General features: G+C 40.4%; 2 protein-coding genes across 4 annotated transcripts; both read left to right on the forward strand.

The window, feature by feature from the left end:
• Positions 1–1,699: 1,699 nt before the first annotated feature.
• On the forward strand, positions 1,700–6,844 carry RB195_011399 (uncharacterized protein; the record flags this gene model as incomplete). The annotated part of the gene is made up of 6 exons (XM_064192790.1): positions 1,700–1,825; positions 4,058–4,132; positions 4,198–4,322; positions 4,381–4,498; positions 6,505–6,623; positions 6,688–6,844. 6 exons carry the CDS (start codon positions 1,700–1,702, stop codon positions 6,842–6,844), a joined length of 720 nt encoding a protein of 239 aa, XP_064050373.1.
• A 1,845-nt stretch (positions 6,845–8,689) lies between these two features.
• On the forward strand, positions 8,690–10,171 carry RB195_011400 (uncharacterized protein; the record flags this gene model as incomplete). Of its 3 annotated transcripts, XM_064192792.1 has the most annotated exons (6): positions 8,690–8,752; positions 9,029–9,051; positions 9,110–9,272; positions 9,484–9,555; positions 9,753–9,896; positions 10,088–10,171. In XM_064192792.1, 6 exons carry the CDS (start codon positions 8,690–8,692, stop codon positions 10,169–10,171), a joined length of 549 nt encoding a protein of 182 aa, XP_064050374.1. The 3 variants fall into 3 exon arrangements, with proteins under 3 accessions (XP_064050374.1, XP_064050375.1, XP_064050376.1); XM_064192793.1 differs by lacking the exon at positions 8,690–8,752 and having other exon boundaries at positions 8,979–9,055; XM_064192791.1 differs by lacking the exons at positions 8,690–8,752; positions 9,029–9,051 and having other exon boundaries at positions 9,156–9,284.
• Positions 10,172–17,591: the final 7,420 nt, after the last annotated feature.

Genomic DNA, 17,591 nt, shown 5'->3' on the forward strand with positions numbered 1-17,591 from the left:
TTTCCTTCCATATAAATACGAAATGACGAGTACTTGATTCCACTACAAAATCGCTTGAGCCTAAGTTCGGTGGAAGAAGCTGGCTAACACAATTTTCGAGGAGAAAATTGCTCAAATTTTTTACATGGTGTTGGCTCAAGAAGGTTATACAAGTCTGTTACATTGGTTTTGATAGCTTTGAAAAAAATCTTTGAAAAAAAACAAACCTTTCCCGAAACCTTGCAGAATTTTTGTAGACGCCTACGAATTCGCCATAGATCGAGAATTTTTCTCTCATATGAGCTCATTTTTCAAAGTGTTTGAAAAAATCACGTGGGAATGGATTTGGTGGATTAGGTTAAATTTTAGAAAAGTAGCCTATCGAAACTTTAGTGATATCATAATGTTTCTTTCATATTTTCCCGCCATACTCAAAACGGCGAACTGTCACACAGCTCATTATAAACGATTACTATCATTGCGGTCTATAAGTAATAGCGTTTTTCCTGAATTTAAACTCGCACACAGAAAAAAAGAGTTTAGCGTTATGTAATATGTTATTTGAAAGAGCATTTCTTCCTTTACAAGATTATTTTGGTTTTTAATTCTGATTGGATTTTTTTAAATTTTTAGATCAATATTATAAGTGTGATCCATATAAAATTTCTAGCTGAAAGTTGGACTGCAAAGTTTTGAAATTTAAAATCTTCCAGTGGACGGCGCCAAACTGATTGTGTCCCTCTCTCATCCAATCCATCAAACCCATCAAACCTCCCAAAAAACGTACGTACGGTAATTGTACTCATAACTGGAGCTGCACGAATTACTCACAAAACTGGATGACTTTTTTTTAGGAATTCCATCTATCTGTCTTCATCTGTCTAGTCATTTATTTATTTGATTTCTTGGTAGCACATGACGTAAAAAGAAGTTTCTAGAAGTCCGTCGGTGACTATGTGCATATGATTAAGCTGCTACTGCAAACTGAGAGAATTCCTCCTCCCACACCAAGAAGAAAAAAAAAGATCTGCTTTAGATCTGTGTTAACAAATTAAGGGGGAAAACAACATGAAAACTACTCCAGTTAAAGACGTCGAGGAAAATTCCTTGAATTCTCTGAAAGTAGAGTCAATGTTGTAATTTGGTGTGTTTTAACCAAAAATGGAATATTTGTCTGACATTTTCGCTGGTATATTTTTTCTTTAATTTTTTTACTGGTGTGGGTTCTACTAGAGTATCTCTGCAGTACGGACACTGCTACTGCAAAGTGAAAGACTCCTCCCCTCACCCCAGGGGAAAAAAAAGAATCTGCTATAGATCTATTATCCGAGAAAAACCTGTTACTGACGGCAATGTCTAGAAACTTGCAGGAGAAAAAAATCTCGATAAAATCTCTTCCAGGATTCTAAAACAACTTTTTTTTCTCACACCGTTCGTTCTTCTTGCTGATATCCGCAATCTCATGCTTGGTTCGTTAACCCAATTACGCTAGCGTCAACGAAACGATCAAAAACCGGACGGATCGTATAAACTGGCTAATTTTACCGATAAAAACATTACTAGGTCCTAACAATTAGCCGATTTATGGCCACATATTATTGGACGGATATTTTAGTCGAAAAAAATGTAGGACGTCTATATATTTTTGCGGATGAACGGATTAACTGAAGCATTACGGTGAAATGAATTAATTTATTAGGCAACTGTGGACAACTCAGGAATGAGTTTTCCTGTACTTTCAGTTTATGGCCAACTAGCAGCTGTCTACTCGAATGCCACAAGAAATCGGGACTGTAGTAATTGGAGCAGTTGGGGACCTTGTGTATGGCCGGATTCGCAGGGTTCGGTGAGTTCAAATTAGATACTTTCGGTGAAGTCCCTTGCGTTCTGGACAAAAACAAAATGCTGTTGCTAGCAGAAAAGTGGAAAATCCTTACAACTTTTGTTTAGGACGTTTCCAAACAGTAGTAACAGACTTGACAGTAACTGTCAACTGTCAGTCAGAGTTTTCTTGAAGCACAACAAATTTTTTCTTCGAAAAAAATTCCAAATCCTATCCATATAGTGACGAAACCATTATATGACGACGAAAACAATGAAAAGCTTTCATTCAGTTTACTGAAAGTGGGAGACTCTTGGAAGAAAAGAGTTTTTTTTTTCATGAATACATCTTACAGAAAAGATTTTTTTGTTTCGATAACAAAGAACCTGGTTAGTTCTTCCTCAAAAAAGCTTTCCTGAAAGAATAACAAATCTTTGTACGGTATAGAATAAATGTAGTAGTTCAATGTGATAAGAGCCTCCACAAGTGATTCAACCTTTTTGTTTTTTAGTTTCTTCCGTTTTGCTTTTTACACCTCCTTTTAGTAAGGCAAACACAGGAATTTCTCTAGAAATTAATAGTGAGATGAGGAAGTTCGCATACTGGCGTGAAAATGACGTTGTTTTTGAAAAATCAATAAGTGTAGCTGGGAATATGACTATACCTTTTTCTTGAGATTGTTTATGGGGTAGTTTATAGAGTTGTATTGTTTCCAGTAACTCTCATAGTAAATTTCACTTTTTTTCCCCCCGAAATTTAGCATTTTTTAAGAGAAAAACACAGGTACTCAGAGGGCAAATAAAGAAAACTTTTGATATAATATCCAAGTCCTTTCTTCCTAAAACCTTCGCGTTGTGGACTGAATTTATGTTTTTTTTCTTCTACTAACGAGGTTTCGGTGAAAATTCATTAGTGGCCTGACGTTTCGACAACTTCTTCTTTATCAAATGCTTGAAAATGGTCCCACGTCTTTGATGCTATGCATATCCCATCGAACTCTTCCTCTCTCCTTACCGATCCTCGATATCGTTCTAAGTGCCTACGCAAGAACTCAAAAGGGAAAACAAAATGACCAATCTCACCGACCGGCGGGGCTGGTGAACCACCGCGTTCTTACAGATTGTCACCAAGGCGAATGAAATGTACGCACAGTGCAGTATCCCTTAGTACTGGTGTCTTGATAACGTTGAAGGTATCACCCCACGAATCAAAGTGGTACGGGTCTCAGGTGGGTTATGCCTACACAGGGTCGTAGATTGTAGAGAAGAGGGTGATTCCGTCCATTTCTTCCTAATTGCCCTAAAAAACGGTCCGGAAGATGCGGCGCGTGCACAAGGCGGGCGCGCTCCAATCGAACTCGTTGTAGAACGTAGCGCGCAGGAACGCTCGAAGCCGTATCTTCCGGGCCCTTTTTTACGGCAATTGGGAAGAAATGGACGGAATCACCCTTCTCTCCATAGTCTACTATCTCGTATACGAATACTCCACCTGAAATCCGTACCACCTCAGATTCGTGGGGTGATGCCTTTAACGAACTGCATGTGAGACAATCTTGAAGCTCATGCAGTGTTACGAAGCGCCTAAAGTCATCAGTTAATCGATGAGCATACAACAGAGGCCAAAAATCAATTGACAAACGCTTTCCAGAGGTTTTATCTTCTGAAGGTCACTGAATCGTCGCCAAACTTGCGCCAGATCTGTTATTTGGGACTAGAAACTTATTCGGAATGATAGGTTTACCTAGCTTTTTAAGGATTAGTATTACTTCGGAAAAACTAAAAATGTTCTTTTTTCACCTTTTCAATTTTTAGTTTATTTTGTGTAATTTTTGTGTTTTTCTGGCAATTTTTTTTGTTTTAGTGTTTTTTCATTGTATTCAGATTATAGCTAGAACTTCATTCATTTGGCATTTGGAGCATGTCACAGTAAAACTAAAACAATCTGGCAGAAAAACATAAAAAAATACACAAAATAAACTAAAAATTGAAAAAGTGAAAAAAGAACCATTTATGGCTTTTCGGAAATAGTACCTATCCTTAAAAAACTAAATGAACCTATCATTCAGAGTAAATTTCTAATTACAAATGATAGATGTAGTGCAAATTTTGGGACGATTCAGTGATTCTCAGAAGAGAAAACCTCAAAAAACTCTTTATCAATTGATTTTTGGTCGCTACTGTAAATTTTTGTTATGAATGTGCGGATTCCTGATGGAAATCACCAGAAACTTTAGAAAGACTGATCTCTCCGGTTCAGGTTACGTATCTCAAACAACTGACACCCGTCTGTCAATTGCACTGGTTCTACACATTCGTGAAGCGTTACGATACCGTAAGCTAAGAAAATTCCGAGATTGTACTGTAAGTGATGGTGGAGGACACATGCTGTTCATTTAGGCGTTGAATAATTTCTACAATTACATGCAATTCGTGCTACGCTCCGAGAAACCTTGTGGTTTATGTTCGTATAAGCAAAGTTGTGGATATGGTGGGAGGAAGAAGTGTAATCTTAGTCCATTTACGTAAGTTGATTAAAATAATGGGATTTATTAGAGTAACATCTATTTTTACATGATTCAGGATCAAGGGTGGTCGTCCTGTGATTCCGTTTTACGTCGCAGAAAGGGTATGCTCAGCAAACGACCTGAATGGTCATAGTCAGGTCGATGCATGCGAAGTTGACTACGATCAGTTGAAGGTTTGCATTCTATTCATTTTTTTTTATTTTTTTATTTTTGGAATTTAAAAATATCGTCAGCAAATCTATTTGCAATCACAATTCACTCCTTTTTCCTTTTTACTCCTTTCTCTTCCTCTCTACCTACAAATACTAGTAAGGAGTCAGTAAGAAAAAAGAGAGAAGGAGCAAGAATATATTAGAAATCATACTTCAGCTTTATTTTCCTTGTTATTCCCCTTTCTTTACTTCAAATGCCCATAACAAAATTAGACTTTTCCATCTTTAAGCATTTTATATTCCATCTTTCAGCATCTTTAAGTCGTTTAATCGTTTAAAGCAGCACACGATGAAATCGATAATGATATATGATCTTGGGGAACTCCACGAAAAAGATATGTTTCGGGATGTAGATCGCGAGTATTATTGCGCTCAACTCTCCGTGACTCGAACTCGATCAAATTTTCCTACGAGACACCTAATCCCACGTACACAAGCATACGCGCTGCGTCTGCTAGCTGGTGGGAGAGAGGAGAGCTTCAGCAGCTCGCGGTTTTGGTTTTCGGCGTAACGTAACGCGTACGCTTACGGCTCTCATACGGACACCTTTTGAGGACACTTAGGAGTAAGTGAGCGTATTCACGCTAAAATTCGTGATCTACAGTCCTAATCTTTTCATTTTTTTTGGAGTAATCCCAACAACGACAATTCCGTGGTACGCTTCCTTCAAGTAATTCAAGTAGGTCACGGATGCCAAATCTTTGAGCAGCTTATCTGAGACGCAGTTGTTAAACCTTTCTAATCTGAAACTACTCGAGAGAGGAATTGGGACAACAACCTGATTTTTGCTGACTCTGCTCGGAAACGTGGTCCTTTCTCGGAAATTGCTGCACTTCAGGTCTTAATGTATTTATTATGCCCAAGAAGAGCCCTCTCCTGTCGTTATCCCTATTTTTTTCGTTTTTAACTAGCTTTAAGGAAGTTTTGTGAAAAACACAAACAAACCAGAAAAACGCACCTGAATTTCATTTCAATTAATCTAGATTTTCCTGCGGCATCTGTTCGTACAGTTTGAATTCGGAAAACTTATAGGGCTCCCTCATCGTATCTAGTTTTTTCTTTTTCATTTTACGGCATTTGGAAGTGACACATCCAAAGAGATCGTTCGCTGGATCATATTCATCCTGAGCCTGATCTCCGTAGAGAATAAAGGTTCGAATTTGAAGATGGTTTAAATGCATTACGGCGAAGGAATTTCTTAACACACTCTCTCGCGTCCTTTTATAGTTTTGAAAGGAAGCTTCGAGAAATTTCAACAACATACTTGAACCTTCAAGCATTTCCTCTAAACAAAAGGGAATAAGAATTTAAAATCAAAAGGGAAAAAAGTTATGTAAGAACCCGACATTCGAAAACAGACGTTCACGGAAATACACACGCGGCCATGCTAATCCATGTGTTGATCGCCTAGAACAGCCAAAAGTCGGCCTCAAAAGAACTTTACCGAGCGTGGCGGAACGAAAAAAGTGCGAAGAAGAAGGATGTAAGGGAATGTGGGTTCCTCCGGCTTCCAGTCCTCACACACTGTTTCAGCGCGATTGGAACTTTTTATTTTAAATTCTAAACGTTAGTTTCTTTAGAAGTTCTGTTGTATTATGTGTGTATTTTTGTGTTATGTTTCTGTCGACAATTTTATGAAATAGAATCAAAACGACATGATACGCAGCGCAGTTGCGTAGGTGACTGCTCTCAAAGATGGGGCTAGCGGTTGAGATCGAGGTGAGACCATCGCGAACTGCAGTGATAAGTGGCGCTAGCAAGGGTCCCCTCTTGATCCTTTCCGCTACGCTCCATCGCACCGGTTCAAGCGTAACCGCTTACGCAACTGCAACGTGCTTCATGTCGCTTTGACCCTATTATTTGTATGTTGTGCTACAGTGATGCTGCGGCAACTTATGTTTGTGCGTATGGCACGCGTTTCGACTCCTGTAGAGTACATTATGCACCTGTAAACACTCATTTCTAAGGAAAATGGCGGTGAATGTCGTCTATGGCCGACAGCTCGTGTGGATCTGTCGACAGTTGAGCCAATGTTCCGACAGCATGTCCTATCACTTGAATGGTATTCCTGTTTACCTCAGACAAAGTAAGCCTCTTCTGGATTCGCATTTACCTTCCCAATTATTTCTTCCTTACTCACAAAACTTCAGAACATCCTACGTCAATCAACGTGCGGTCGAGGAAAAAGTATGTCGTTGCTGTTGCTTCCCGTTCCAACCGAACCCGGAGACCTACAAATGTGAGCACATCCCAGGCGCTCCTCCTGCTCCTGGCATGGAACTGCTCAGGAAAGAGTTTAAACATTAACGTGGTAGATTTCTGATGGTCTTATTGATTGCTTTAATATTAGTGAAATTTCTCGCGTTGTACTTTTTGCATATTTTCAAAGTAAAAGTCACTTTATCCTATTACTTGTACTTGTAGAGGCGCAAACACATTGATTACTATGCATAACCATATGTTGCTGTATAAAATTTCTCCGTATTTTGGAAACTTCCACCATTCGTTCCTTACACAGATTCTTCAACACGTACACAACTACTCTTTATCGGATAAGAACAGCGTTAAAAACTGCCTAACTTCTAGTTTCAACCAAAGGTTAGTAGGTATGTTGAGAAAGAGTCAGGCCGAATCTCACCACACAACAACGAAGGCCATAGCTAGCACTCGAGACTTGGCGCAGTTGCTTGAAAGCGGCATACCACGAATCTGACGTGGTGCAGCAATCTGTGGGAAAATCTAAAGTCAGGGTTGTACATTGCGGGATCAAGAGTGGTTCCGCTCATTTATCCCTAATTGTCGTAGGAAACGGCGTGGAAGACGACTTTCTTTTTGACGATTCCACTTGCAACGCACCACCCTTGTACACTCGTCGCATCCAAGTGCGATCGATCGAAGATCAATAATGTCTTCTCAGCAGCCTATTCAAGTAAAAAAAATTCAAGTAAAACATATCTCGTAGTAACCATAGCGGTTCCCAAACCGCTTTTTACGACAGTCAGGGAGAGGTGAGCGGAACCACCTCTGATCTCGCAATCTAAAAACAAATCACTAGCTTTTCCCGGGGATTACGTCACGACGTCAGCTTCGTGATATTCTGCCTACAAACGGCTGGGCTCGTAGAGCGCGGTGAAGCCATCGGTTGCTGTCGAGGTGGGACCATCACTAACCTCCCACTTACAGCAATGAATGAAAGTAGCAGGGTCGCACCGCGATCGCAACCGCTGGTTTTGCCGCTCCTCTTCGAGCACAGAAACTCACGCAGTTGCATCAGGCTTTACGCAGTTTTGACCAGACTGTAACTACCATTGCTATAAGTGGGCGATGAACGATGCCATGGTTGGAGGTTAACAGAGTGCAGCTGAGAGAAGTGAGAGAACAGCAGCACTTTTTAAGCAACAGCACTGAACTGGGAAGTAGAAAAGCATAGATGCAATGAAAAAAAGAACACATCACAACTAGGGACAAGAACAATAATCGCGCACATTGAGGAATCTGCGACTCGATTCGATTCCAGGACCGAAGATTCTCCAGAAGGTTGGACCTCGCAACAATCTTAACGGCTTCGCATCTGAGCTTCCAACAGTTGTGGCATAAAGGATAAAGGATGAAGTTTCTGGCGTTAATTAATCCGCTTGGGATGCGCCCCCACGTCCATTTCAATTCAGAATCGTTTGAGGTTTACGAACTGGCTATACAATGACTTGCGGTGGCTAGCCGATGTGTCAAATCAGTTTTTTTATCCTCCCAGACATGTCTGGTGCCAATTTATCGAGCCCAGGGGGGTCGAAAGCTTGGTGAGCACTAGGGCGGATTCGAACCTCCGATCAGTCGTGCAGGAAGCGGAACCTCTACCCGCTACACTACACCCGCCCTAGTTGTGGCACAGTAGGGGCAAATCGAGGCAAACCTTCCTCCATAGAAGACCACTCAAAGTATTCCTCTCGGTCCCCTATGTCGAAATCTTTGTAGTAATATTAAGTATTTGTGATCTTCCAGACCTAACAATGTGCACTGAATCTGAGCTTCTTTAGTCATTAAATTCTATTTAATGCACGTTCAAACTGTCGTGAACATCGTATAATTGAATTCTTCATCCTTTAGAAATAGTTTCAAGTTATCATCTCTTTTGCAAGAATTTGCCTCAGCGGAATGTTGGACTTGAGTGCTCCCATTATCACATCGTCAACACGTTATTTATCTTCGAAACAAAATGTTGGTGCTTCCATGTTACTCGGCTACGCCAGTATCTTTATATAATACTTTGTGTGTTTTTATTTGATATTACGTATTATTTTGTTTTGAGTATTATGCTACCCTACTGCCACTAATGTCAGCGTACATTCGCTTACGACCCCTTCATTTGCGACCGGAGAAGTCTGTCATGGGTTAAGCTAAAGCAAGATAGATGATAAACAATGCACTGAAAACATTTCGGTCCATGAGCAATGTATCCTTCATTCCCTCAGTTGTTCTAGTTCACTGGCATAGGACGGTCGTTCAATTCCAGAAGCGTAAGTAAGTCCATCATCGTCGGCTAGTTAAAACGCCAGGTTAATTAACAGAATTCAGGGAAATTTCACCTGACTGTGGACCTTCAATCAATTCAGAAGTGAACATGTGGCTGCCACTGACAATTGTATTCTCAACAGTCGTATTCATTTCGATAGTGGTTTGTGCTAAAAAGAAAAGGACGTCGATAATGGAGCCTGTCCATGACTCAAAATTGAAACATGTGCGAGTTTTGGTTAGCTGTGCTATCGCTACTGCGCTCTGCCAAAAACTCTTGCCTTCGTATCGTTACCGTAATTTTAAGTTTTGATCAAACTCTTAATTTACGCGTTCTGAGACATATCTTGGGAGAGCATACAATTTTTTCTCATCAATTTGCCATAGAACTGCAAGATTTCTTGTTTCCATTTAACTTGAAGTAGTTTCACCGACAGGAATCGGAGGCACATGATACAGCTGAAAAGATCCGGTCTCTAGAGGGCAGCAATATGTCCAGATCCGCAGACGTGAGTTCACTTTGAGCTCTATTCACCGAAATTCACCTGAAAGAGCTAATGCAACTGTAAATTACGGGTTGCATCGTTTGAAATCCAGAGTCGACCCAGAATATTAATAGCGATTTTCCGTGATCATCCAGAAAATTGCTTTCTATTGTCCATATAAATTGTACCCGATTATCCATCAGTTTAAGGTTATACTACAGGCACGTCATCCTGTCGTGGCCGCTCCTCCTCCTCCACCACCACCACCTGCTCCACGTCCAGCACCGCTACCACCACCTCCACCACCACAACCAGCACCAGTACCGCTACCACCACAACCTGTGCAGCTACCTCTAGTTGAAGGGGTAGGAATTTCCCTTGGCAGCTTTCAGCATTTAGAGAATAATAGTCATATATAAGAGAGTGGAAGACGAGTGTATGTATATATGTATGTATGGATGGATGGACGAATGAATGAATGAAAGAAAAAATGAATGAATGCATGGTGCTACGTTGAAATACGTTTGAACTAGCTTCTGAATCTACTTGCGTTCAGGCTGGAGACGACGTTGGATACGAGTCATGCCCAGATATGACACCAGAGGAATTGGCAAGAGTACTGCAGAAGAGTGCAAATTAGGTACCAAATCCAAGAGTAGTAGACATGAAGCAATAACGAATGGTTTTATGTTAAATAAACGTGTGAAGAGGGTATCTATGTTTTTACAGTGCTTATTTTCTCGGAGAACAGTATTGCATACAATGGAAGCAAATCCGTTATACAACACATACAGTGCACATACATATCTTAGAGTATATAAATTTTTAAATACAAGCTTAGTGCATCTTTGCGCCCATTGCAGCGCCGCAGGAGTTAAGTGTTACGTGACGAGTTACTTATGCTGTGGAAACATGCCAGTGCCTAAGAAGATAGGCTCTTCACAGTTGTTTTTCCCTGTTCCTTATGGCATTTCGTTCCTTTTCCATAGAATATGTATGAGTACGAATATGTATGAATGTATGAATATGTAATATTTTGCTTCTAATGCGATCCTCCATATTAGTTTGTAGTGGTTGGATTTCGCACAAAGAAAAGACGCAGACAAGCACGACAACACCTATCTCGAAGAATAAGGGGACCTTAGCAGAGTACTCAGCTATAGGCCCATTCGACTGCTCACCGCACGAAGACGTTTGACGACGCATCATCGGCTGCAAAGTACAAGACAATGCCCACCTTCCAACGAACTAGTGCGGTTTCGTCACCATCTGCATACTAAATGGGTTGGCAAAGTTTGGGCTAGATCCTGGCGTGAAAAAATCCAGTACGTGATGAGTGTCATAAACGGAGTGTCGTAACGTTTAAACGCTGCCTGGCTGAAGTGAAGATTAACTGCCGGCGTGGTCTCTGACAAGAGATTATGCGGCCTTCGCAAATCAAAGACATACAGAAAGGTCGACCTGAAGTATTATATAGCTCTGAGCGCCAGTTGCGATCAAGTAATTGGAAAGTCCTCTTGAGGTCGCTGAAATGAAGCTGTTACGATGGACGATAGGTGTCATTCACCCTGACCAAATTTTCAAAGGAAATATCAGGCAGAAACTGTCCATGACACCCATAGTACCGAAGATGCGTGACACACTCGTTTGATAGTACGGGTACGACCACGTCCAAATGACGACTAACTTTCCTCGATAATAAGTAAGATCGGCATAGAATTAGATGTACCCGACAAAGGAAAAGAGGGACTGCCTAAATAGCACTGACGCGGTCTGATTCATACTAATATGAAGCTAGATGACATCCACCTTGATCGGGCAGACGTCCAATCACCGGAAAAGGGGATCCCGCCGCTGAGCGGGCAAGCGCTGAAAAGGAAGAAAAAGATGGAATTTCTACCATATTTGCATAAATATGCATGATTAGCGTTCTTATTTGGTTGGACTTTGGAGTTTTTCTGAGCCTCTGCTTAAAAAGATGGTTAATCATGCACAGTTGTATAAAAAAAAGGCAGGGCAGAAACCCTATAGCCGAGTCAAAACGACATGATTCAGAGCGTAGTTGCGGTGCACTTGCGTACGCGCTCGAGACGGCACGGTGGAGGCAGCAGTTGGAACCGAGTTTTGACCGTGGCAGCGATAGGTGGTGCCAGGAAGAATTTCAGCACGCTCCCAACCCCTGCGCTCTGTCAAAGGGCCTCGAGAGATGCCGTGTGCGCATGTGCTTCATATCGTTTTGGCCCTGCTATACCTTTGCGAATAGGGGCAAAGCGTGCGATAAAACTAACGAAAGGGACATAAGATTGCAAATGTTATTTCAAAAACAAGGAAAGAAAGCTCTGAGTAGTTTGTCGTGTTTGGTGGAGAAGGGGCGGTACCCTCTTAGATCGAAGACGGGTTCATTCCGTTCATTTCCCAAACCAACAAGTTCGATACCAACTGCACATAGATAAATATACCACATATTAAGATTAAGAGCAAGGCACAACTACATATATGAAGATTTGTCACAAAACGATAAGGTGTAACTCACATATATAAACCAGACTGAACCCGCGTCTAACGCCGGACATCAGACTTCTGGTGCACGCCTCCTCCCACTTCACTGATCAATAGAAATTAAATGTAGTGGCATTTTTCAACAAATTTAATTTGTATTTTTTTCTGACAACGCTTCTTTCGTTCTTTCGTTCTAGAAATTTAAGCACTCACGAAATGATCACCGATTAAAGTGATGATTTCATGGTTGTCTCCCTAAATTCGTCATTTTACTTCGTTACTTTATTTGGAGAGTGTTCAAACCTGATCTTACATCTACATATAGTAGAGTCATGAAGCAAGGTGCGGTGGAGCGCAGCGGTTAGGATCGGGTGAGGACCACTTCTACCACCGTTCATTGCTGATGTTCGCGATTTCCGCCTCGATTCCAACCGCTAATTCTAGAGCTCCGCATCGAGCGCAATCGCTTATGCAACTGCACCGTACTTCATACCATTTTGACTCGACTATATATTCCTTCGATTCCGCAAAAATTTGGAAACATTATCCGAAGCATGCGTTTTTCTTCTATTTCTCCTCAACAGTTAGCGGACAACGATGTGCTAGCGTGAAATGACAGGACTGTCATGGTCGAAATGACAAAGATATGGATCCACGTCAGATCATGTCAACAGTGAGCTGCTATCTAAGCAGCCAGTTTCATTCGTGTTGAGAATCTCTGAAGTAAGGGTGTTCAGAGGCTGATGAGAGAAACGGGCGGTGGGAATAGGCATGCACCAGAGCATATAGAGGTGAAACGCAACACAGCAGCTTTCATGGCCATACAATGGTTCACAGCGTTTCGCTTACTTCTTCACATATTCGCTCGGAGTCATTGCGGGGGACTACTGCACAATTTGTGCGTTAGCGCACAAACTCGATGCTGTGGGACTCGTCGCACCTCATAATACACAATACTACTACACATACTCATAATACTCATAATACACTAATACACACACATACACACAGATACACACACATACATACACTCACACACATACACACATACACACATACGCAGATTAATTAGATTAAGAAGGCGTTTTTTTTACGCCGATTAGCAAGAAATGAACGGAATCACCCACTTCTCCATAATCTGCGATCCCGTATACGAATACTCCACCTGATACCACCCCAGATTCGTGGGGTGATGCCTTTAATCCACCTGCAATGCTGCTGAAAAATTCCATTGTTGTTATTTGCTCATTTATTTATTACATGGTTGTCCATGTGTGTATGTGTGTAAGTGTGATGTGTGTATGTGTATGTGTGTATGTGTGTGTGTGTGTGATGTGTGTATGTATGTATGTGTGTATGTGTGATGTGTGTATGTGTATGTGTGTATGTGTGTGTGTGTGTGATGTGTGTATGTATGTATGTGTGTATGTGTGATGTGTGTATGTGTGTGATGTGTGTGATGTGTGTGTGATGTGTGTGTATGTGTGTATGTATGTATGTGTGTATGTGTGATATGTGTGTTATGTGTGTATGCGTATGATGTGTGTGTATGTGTGATGTGTGATGTGTGATGTGTGTGTGTGTGTGTGTGAGAGAGAAGAACACAGAGAACAAATAACAAAAATACATTACAAAAAGTGACTGGTCCCATATATATATATATATATATATATATATATATATATATTATATATATATATATATATATATATATATATATATACACCATTATATTGCCTCACTAACGACCCATTTATAGTAAAGTCAGCTAAATTTTAGGTGGAGAAGATATTAGGGATTATCCGGTTAGTGCAGCGTGGCAGAGGTAAGCGGGAAAATCCGAATGTAGTAGGGCATCTCTGGGCAGTTGGTAGACAAGTGGGAGTGGGATTCTTCAGGATACAACTATTTGCCATTGAGTAATCATGGACGAGTGAATTGGTTCACCGCGTGGATTTCCTGTGAAACCATTTCACACAGACGATGATAGTGCGACTACTACCGAACCTCTCAACTTTCCATAACTTCAACATATCGGGTCTTCACCTACAGATCTGTGGAGTATTCGGGGGACGGTTGTTCCGTTTAGGTTCAATGCTGCTGCGTGTTCTGCTGATTGTTGTGAGTTCCCCTCAAGTGATGCTCGAATTTCTTCAATGATTTGTTAGGTTGGTTGAGTACGTCAATCCCTTGGTGGTTTTTTTTGGAACCCTGAACCCGTCTCCTTGAAATTCTTTACCCATTTATTGTATCATTTATTGTATTGTATCGTGTATATTGTATTGTATCCGTACATGGCTTAGGAATTTCAAGGATACGTGTTCAGGGTTCTATAGAGGGAATCACCAAGGTACTAACGTACTCAACGGATCATAAAAAGCACTGAAGCAGTTCGAGCCTCACCTGAAGGGAGCCCACAACAATCGGGAAGGAAACACGCAGTAGCACTGAACCTAAATCGAACACCCATCCGCCAAATACTCCACCGTATCCGTAGGTGAAGAGCCAATACGTTAAATTTATGGAAAAATTGAGCCGTTCAGCACTGGTTGCTTCGTTATACAATACAATAGTGGGCAAAGAAGTTTTTTTTTCCTTACGAAAGTGGAACTGGTAATGGTCGCCAAGGCCTTGTTTGGTATGCTCTTAAGTGCACTTGAATGTTGTTTTGAAGAAGCAACGGCGTCATGAGGAAGTTTCTTCAAGAGGCCTCAAAGGTTGAATGACCATTCATTCACCACACGTCATAGTTGCTTAACATTGCTTGTATCCTCCTGCTAGCCGGATCCCCCCGGATCCGTTGTTGTTTATTTTGTTCGCCCTATTGCACGAAATGCGTTTTTGGTAGATCAAATAAGCTGCAATGCAACCTTTCTTCGACTTCTTCACTTTACGTTTACGGTACACCTTGAATTTTGATTGTGCGGTTGAACGAGCACAAAAAAAATGTGGTCTTTGTTTTTCTCGCTTTTTTTGAGATTCACTGCTAAAAAAAAACCTACCTGTTTTTCTATTTAATACAGAATTGTCGTACTCGGTAAAGTTATTTGATATTTTAGCATTTGATTTCCATTACAAAGAGCCCGGAATTGAAGCATTATCACTATGGAAGCAGAGAAATTATAGAATGTAACTAAAAGTTTAAAAAATCTCTACAAAAAAAGCCCTAGGACTACGATGAATTCTATACGGGTGGGATTCGTAGGAAAGATCACTGTTTGCTACAAATATAAATATATATTACAGCTATTATATATTGCAGTCATAAAATAAGTAAGGCTCCTTGGTCCATTAGAAGGTCCTATAAGTTTTCTTCGCACTTAACTACCTTTTTTAAATTTTTTTCCTATTCAAAAACAAAAATTTTCCAAGCAACAGTACAGTAAGCAGAATAGTCAATAGTCTTCGTTCATTGATGCGATAGATTGTTCTTTTTTTTTTGGCTTACGAATAACTGTGAATTGTATGTAGTGTTGACGGTCCGTGGAAAGAAATTTATAGGTTGACCTAATAGTTTGACGCGAAATAGTCTTATTACAGAAAATAAATGGATTGAGGATGATTTTTTATCCCAAAATCTTACGTCCACAGAAGCTGTCGAAAGCTAAAAAAGGATTTTCTGTTGTTCAATCCGAAAAAATCTCTTCCTGTTCTTTGTGAACAACCATTTTCAAAATTACTCCCGTTATATTAATAGAAACAATAACTCAAAAAATCCTATTGCGTTGAGTTACTCAAAACTTAAATTTCAGACAGAATTACTCTGTTTAGGCTAAACATATTGCGATTTTGATTTAATTCAACTCTCATAACAGTTGTCAAACAACCCCTACAATTTCTTCTGATTCGTTGCGAAGAACCGTTTCATATCGAACTCACGTAAGGACCCGTAGCCTTGAACTGAAGAATATCATCCAAGTATTCAAGTGGAGGACGCAAACCTGCTACTTAAAGGTAGCAAAACAATAAGGTCAGAGGGTGTAAGAATTGGTCAGACATTCACGAAAACCTATCGTACAGAGCTCTTTTTCGATATATGGGTCAGGGTTAGAACAACCTTTGAGTAGTATGAATAGCAGTGTGATGTGAATAGAAGAGCTGTCTGCCTATCCAACGAAATGTTGCTCTTCGTTGGCTGTGGATGTTTTTCTCTCAACTTACACAATGTTTCCTTCTAAAAGGAATTGCTCAAGCGGCAATCATCCGCTCATTTGTTTATTGTCGATGCTGCAATCCTACTTGGAGAGGTATTGCTCTCAGAGTTGTCCCAAACTTAATTGTTTCCAGAACATTTGGACTTTTCAATATCCACAACATGTCGTAGTCCCATTGCAACCAAGAAAACTATCTACTCGTCTTGGTTTTAGAGATATCAGACCTGTTCTGCTAGAAATCCTACCGCAATAGTGCACCGAATTTTCTATAAAGATTCTAATCCTAAGAAGACAAGAGGTCAGCTTACTTTGATCTTAACAGTTGAGCTGATCTAATTGATAAATTTTCGGGAGGAGATAAAAATTGAAAAGCTGGAAAACATAAAACATAAGTCAAAGATTTCTTTCGTGAGCTCCTTCGGGGAGTTAAAATCGGAGTTGGACCGATCCATGCCAGCGGAGTCTGCGCGAAACTTTATCCTTATCTTAGGTTTGAAAATAATCGAAATTTGGAGCTTTTAAGTCTAAGTCCAAGCCTAAAAGTCGTTAAGAGATAAATTTAGTCAAAATAAAAACCATTAGCATTTAGACACCTTCGCCAACGTAGAACAAATTTTCGAATTTCATCTGCATAGAAATTTGGCGCTCTCAAGTCGACAAACTGTTGAAACGCGTTTGCGGACTCGGTTTGACCCCTCGAACTGTTTATCTTCCAGAAAACGGTTTAGGTGCATGAAAAGGTGGAAATCCGTAGGAAAAAGTAGGAAAAAGATCTGATGAGTAAAGTGGGTGACTAAGAACTGCTCAATTCTTGCCGTAGCTCAAATCTTTCAATTTTTTTGACTTTTCTGCTGTCCTGTACCCAATGCGTGTCGCTTATTCGTGTTGGAAAATTAAAATCGTTTAAAATCAAAGGCAAAGTTCGAGTCTTGCATATTTCGAGAATTTTCCTCCCAGCTTAATATATGTAAGGTTCCTTTTTTATTTTCTAACACACAAAAGCCAGTTTTCCTCTAAGAACATCTCACTTATCCCCATCATTGAATGCATAAAAAATGACAAACAATATTCTGTAGCCGTAGCATCAAATAGTAATAAAAATAGTAAATAATAGATAGTAGTTACACCTTCAAACTATGCACGAATCAGCTACAGAAGTAGAAGGTCGTAGCGGAAGAAGACAATGACTGATTCCAACAGATCGCATTTAAACCTCGAAACGCGTCTTCTTCGACTTTTCTCAGTTCTGAAACTCAAACCAAGTCGTCCAATCAGCTTGTATTTCAGGAATGAGCCTCGTTTTCACTGGAGTGTGCTTCTTTCTCGGTGCTACTTTGATTTCTTTTCCTGCCTATTTTGCAATTCTTTATGTCATCGCTACACATCGACGAGTACGGATTTTCAGGA

Source organism: Necator americanus, chromosome III (genome assembly GCF_031761385.1).
Source record: "Necator americanus strain Aroian chromosome III, whole genome shotgun sequence".
Taxonomy (NCBI): Eukaryota; Metazoa; Nematoda; class Chromadorea; order Rhabditida; family Ancylostomatidae; genus Necator; species Necator americanus.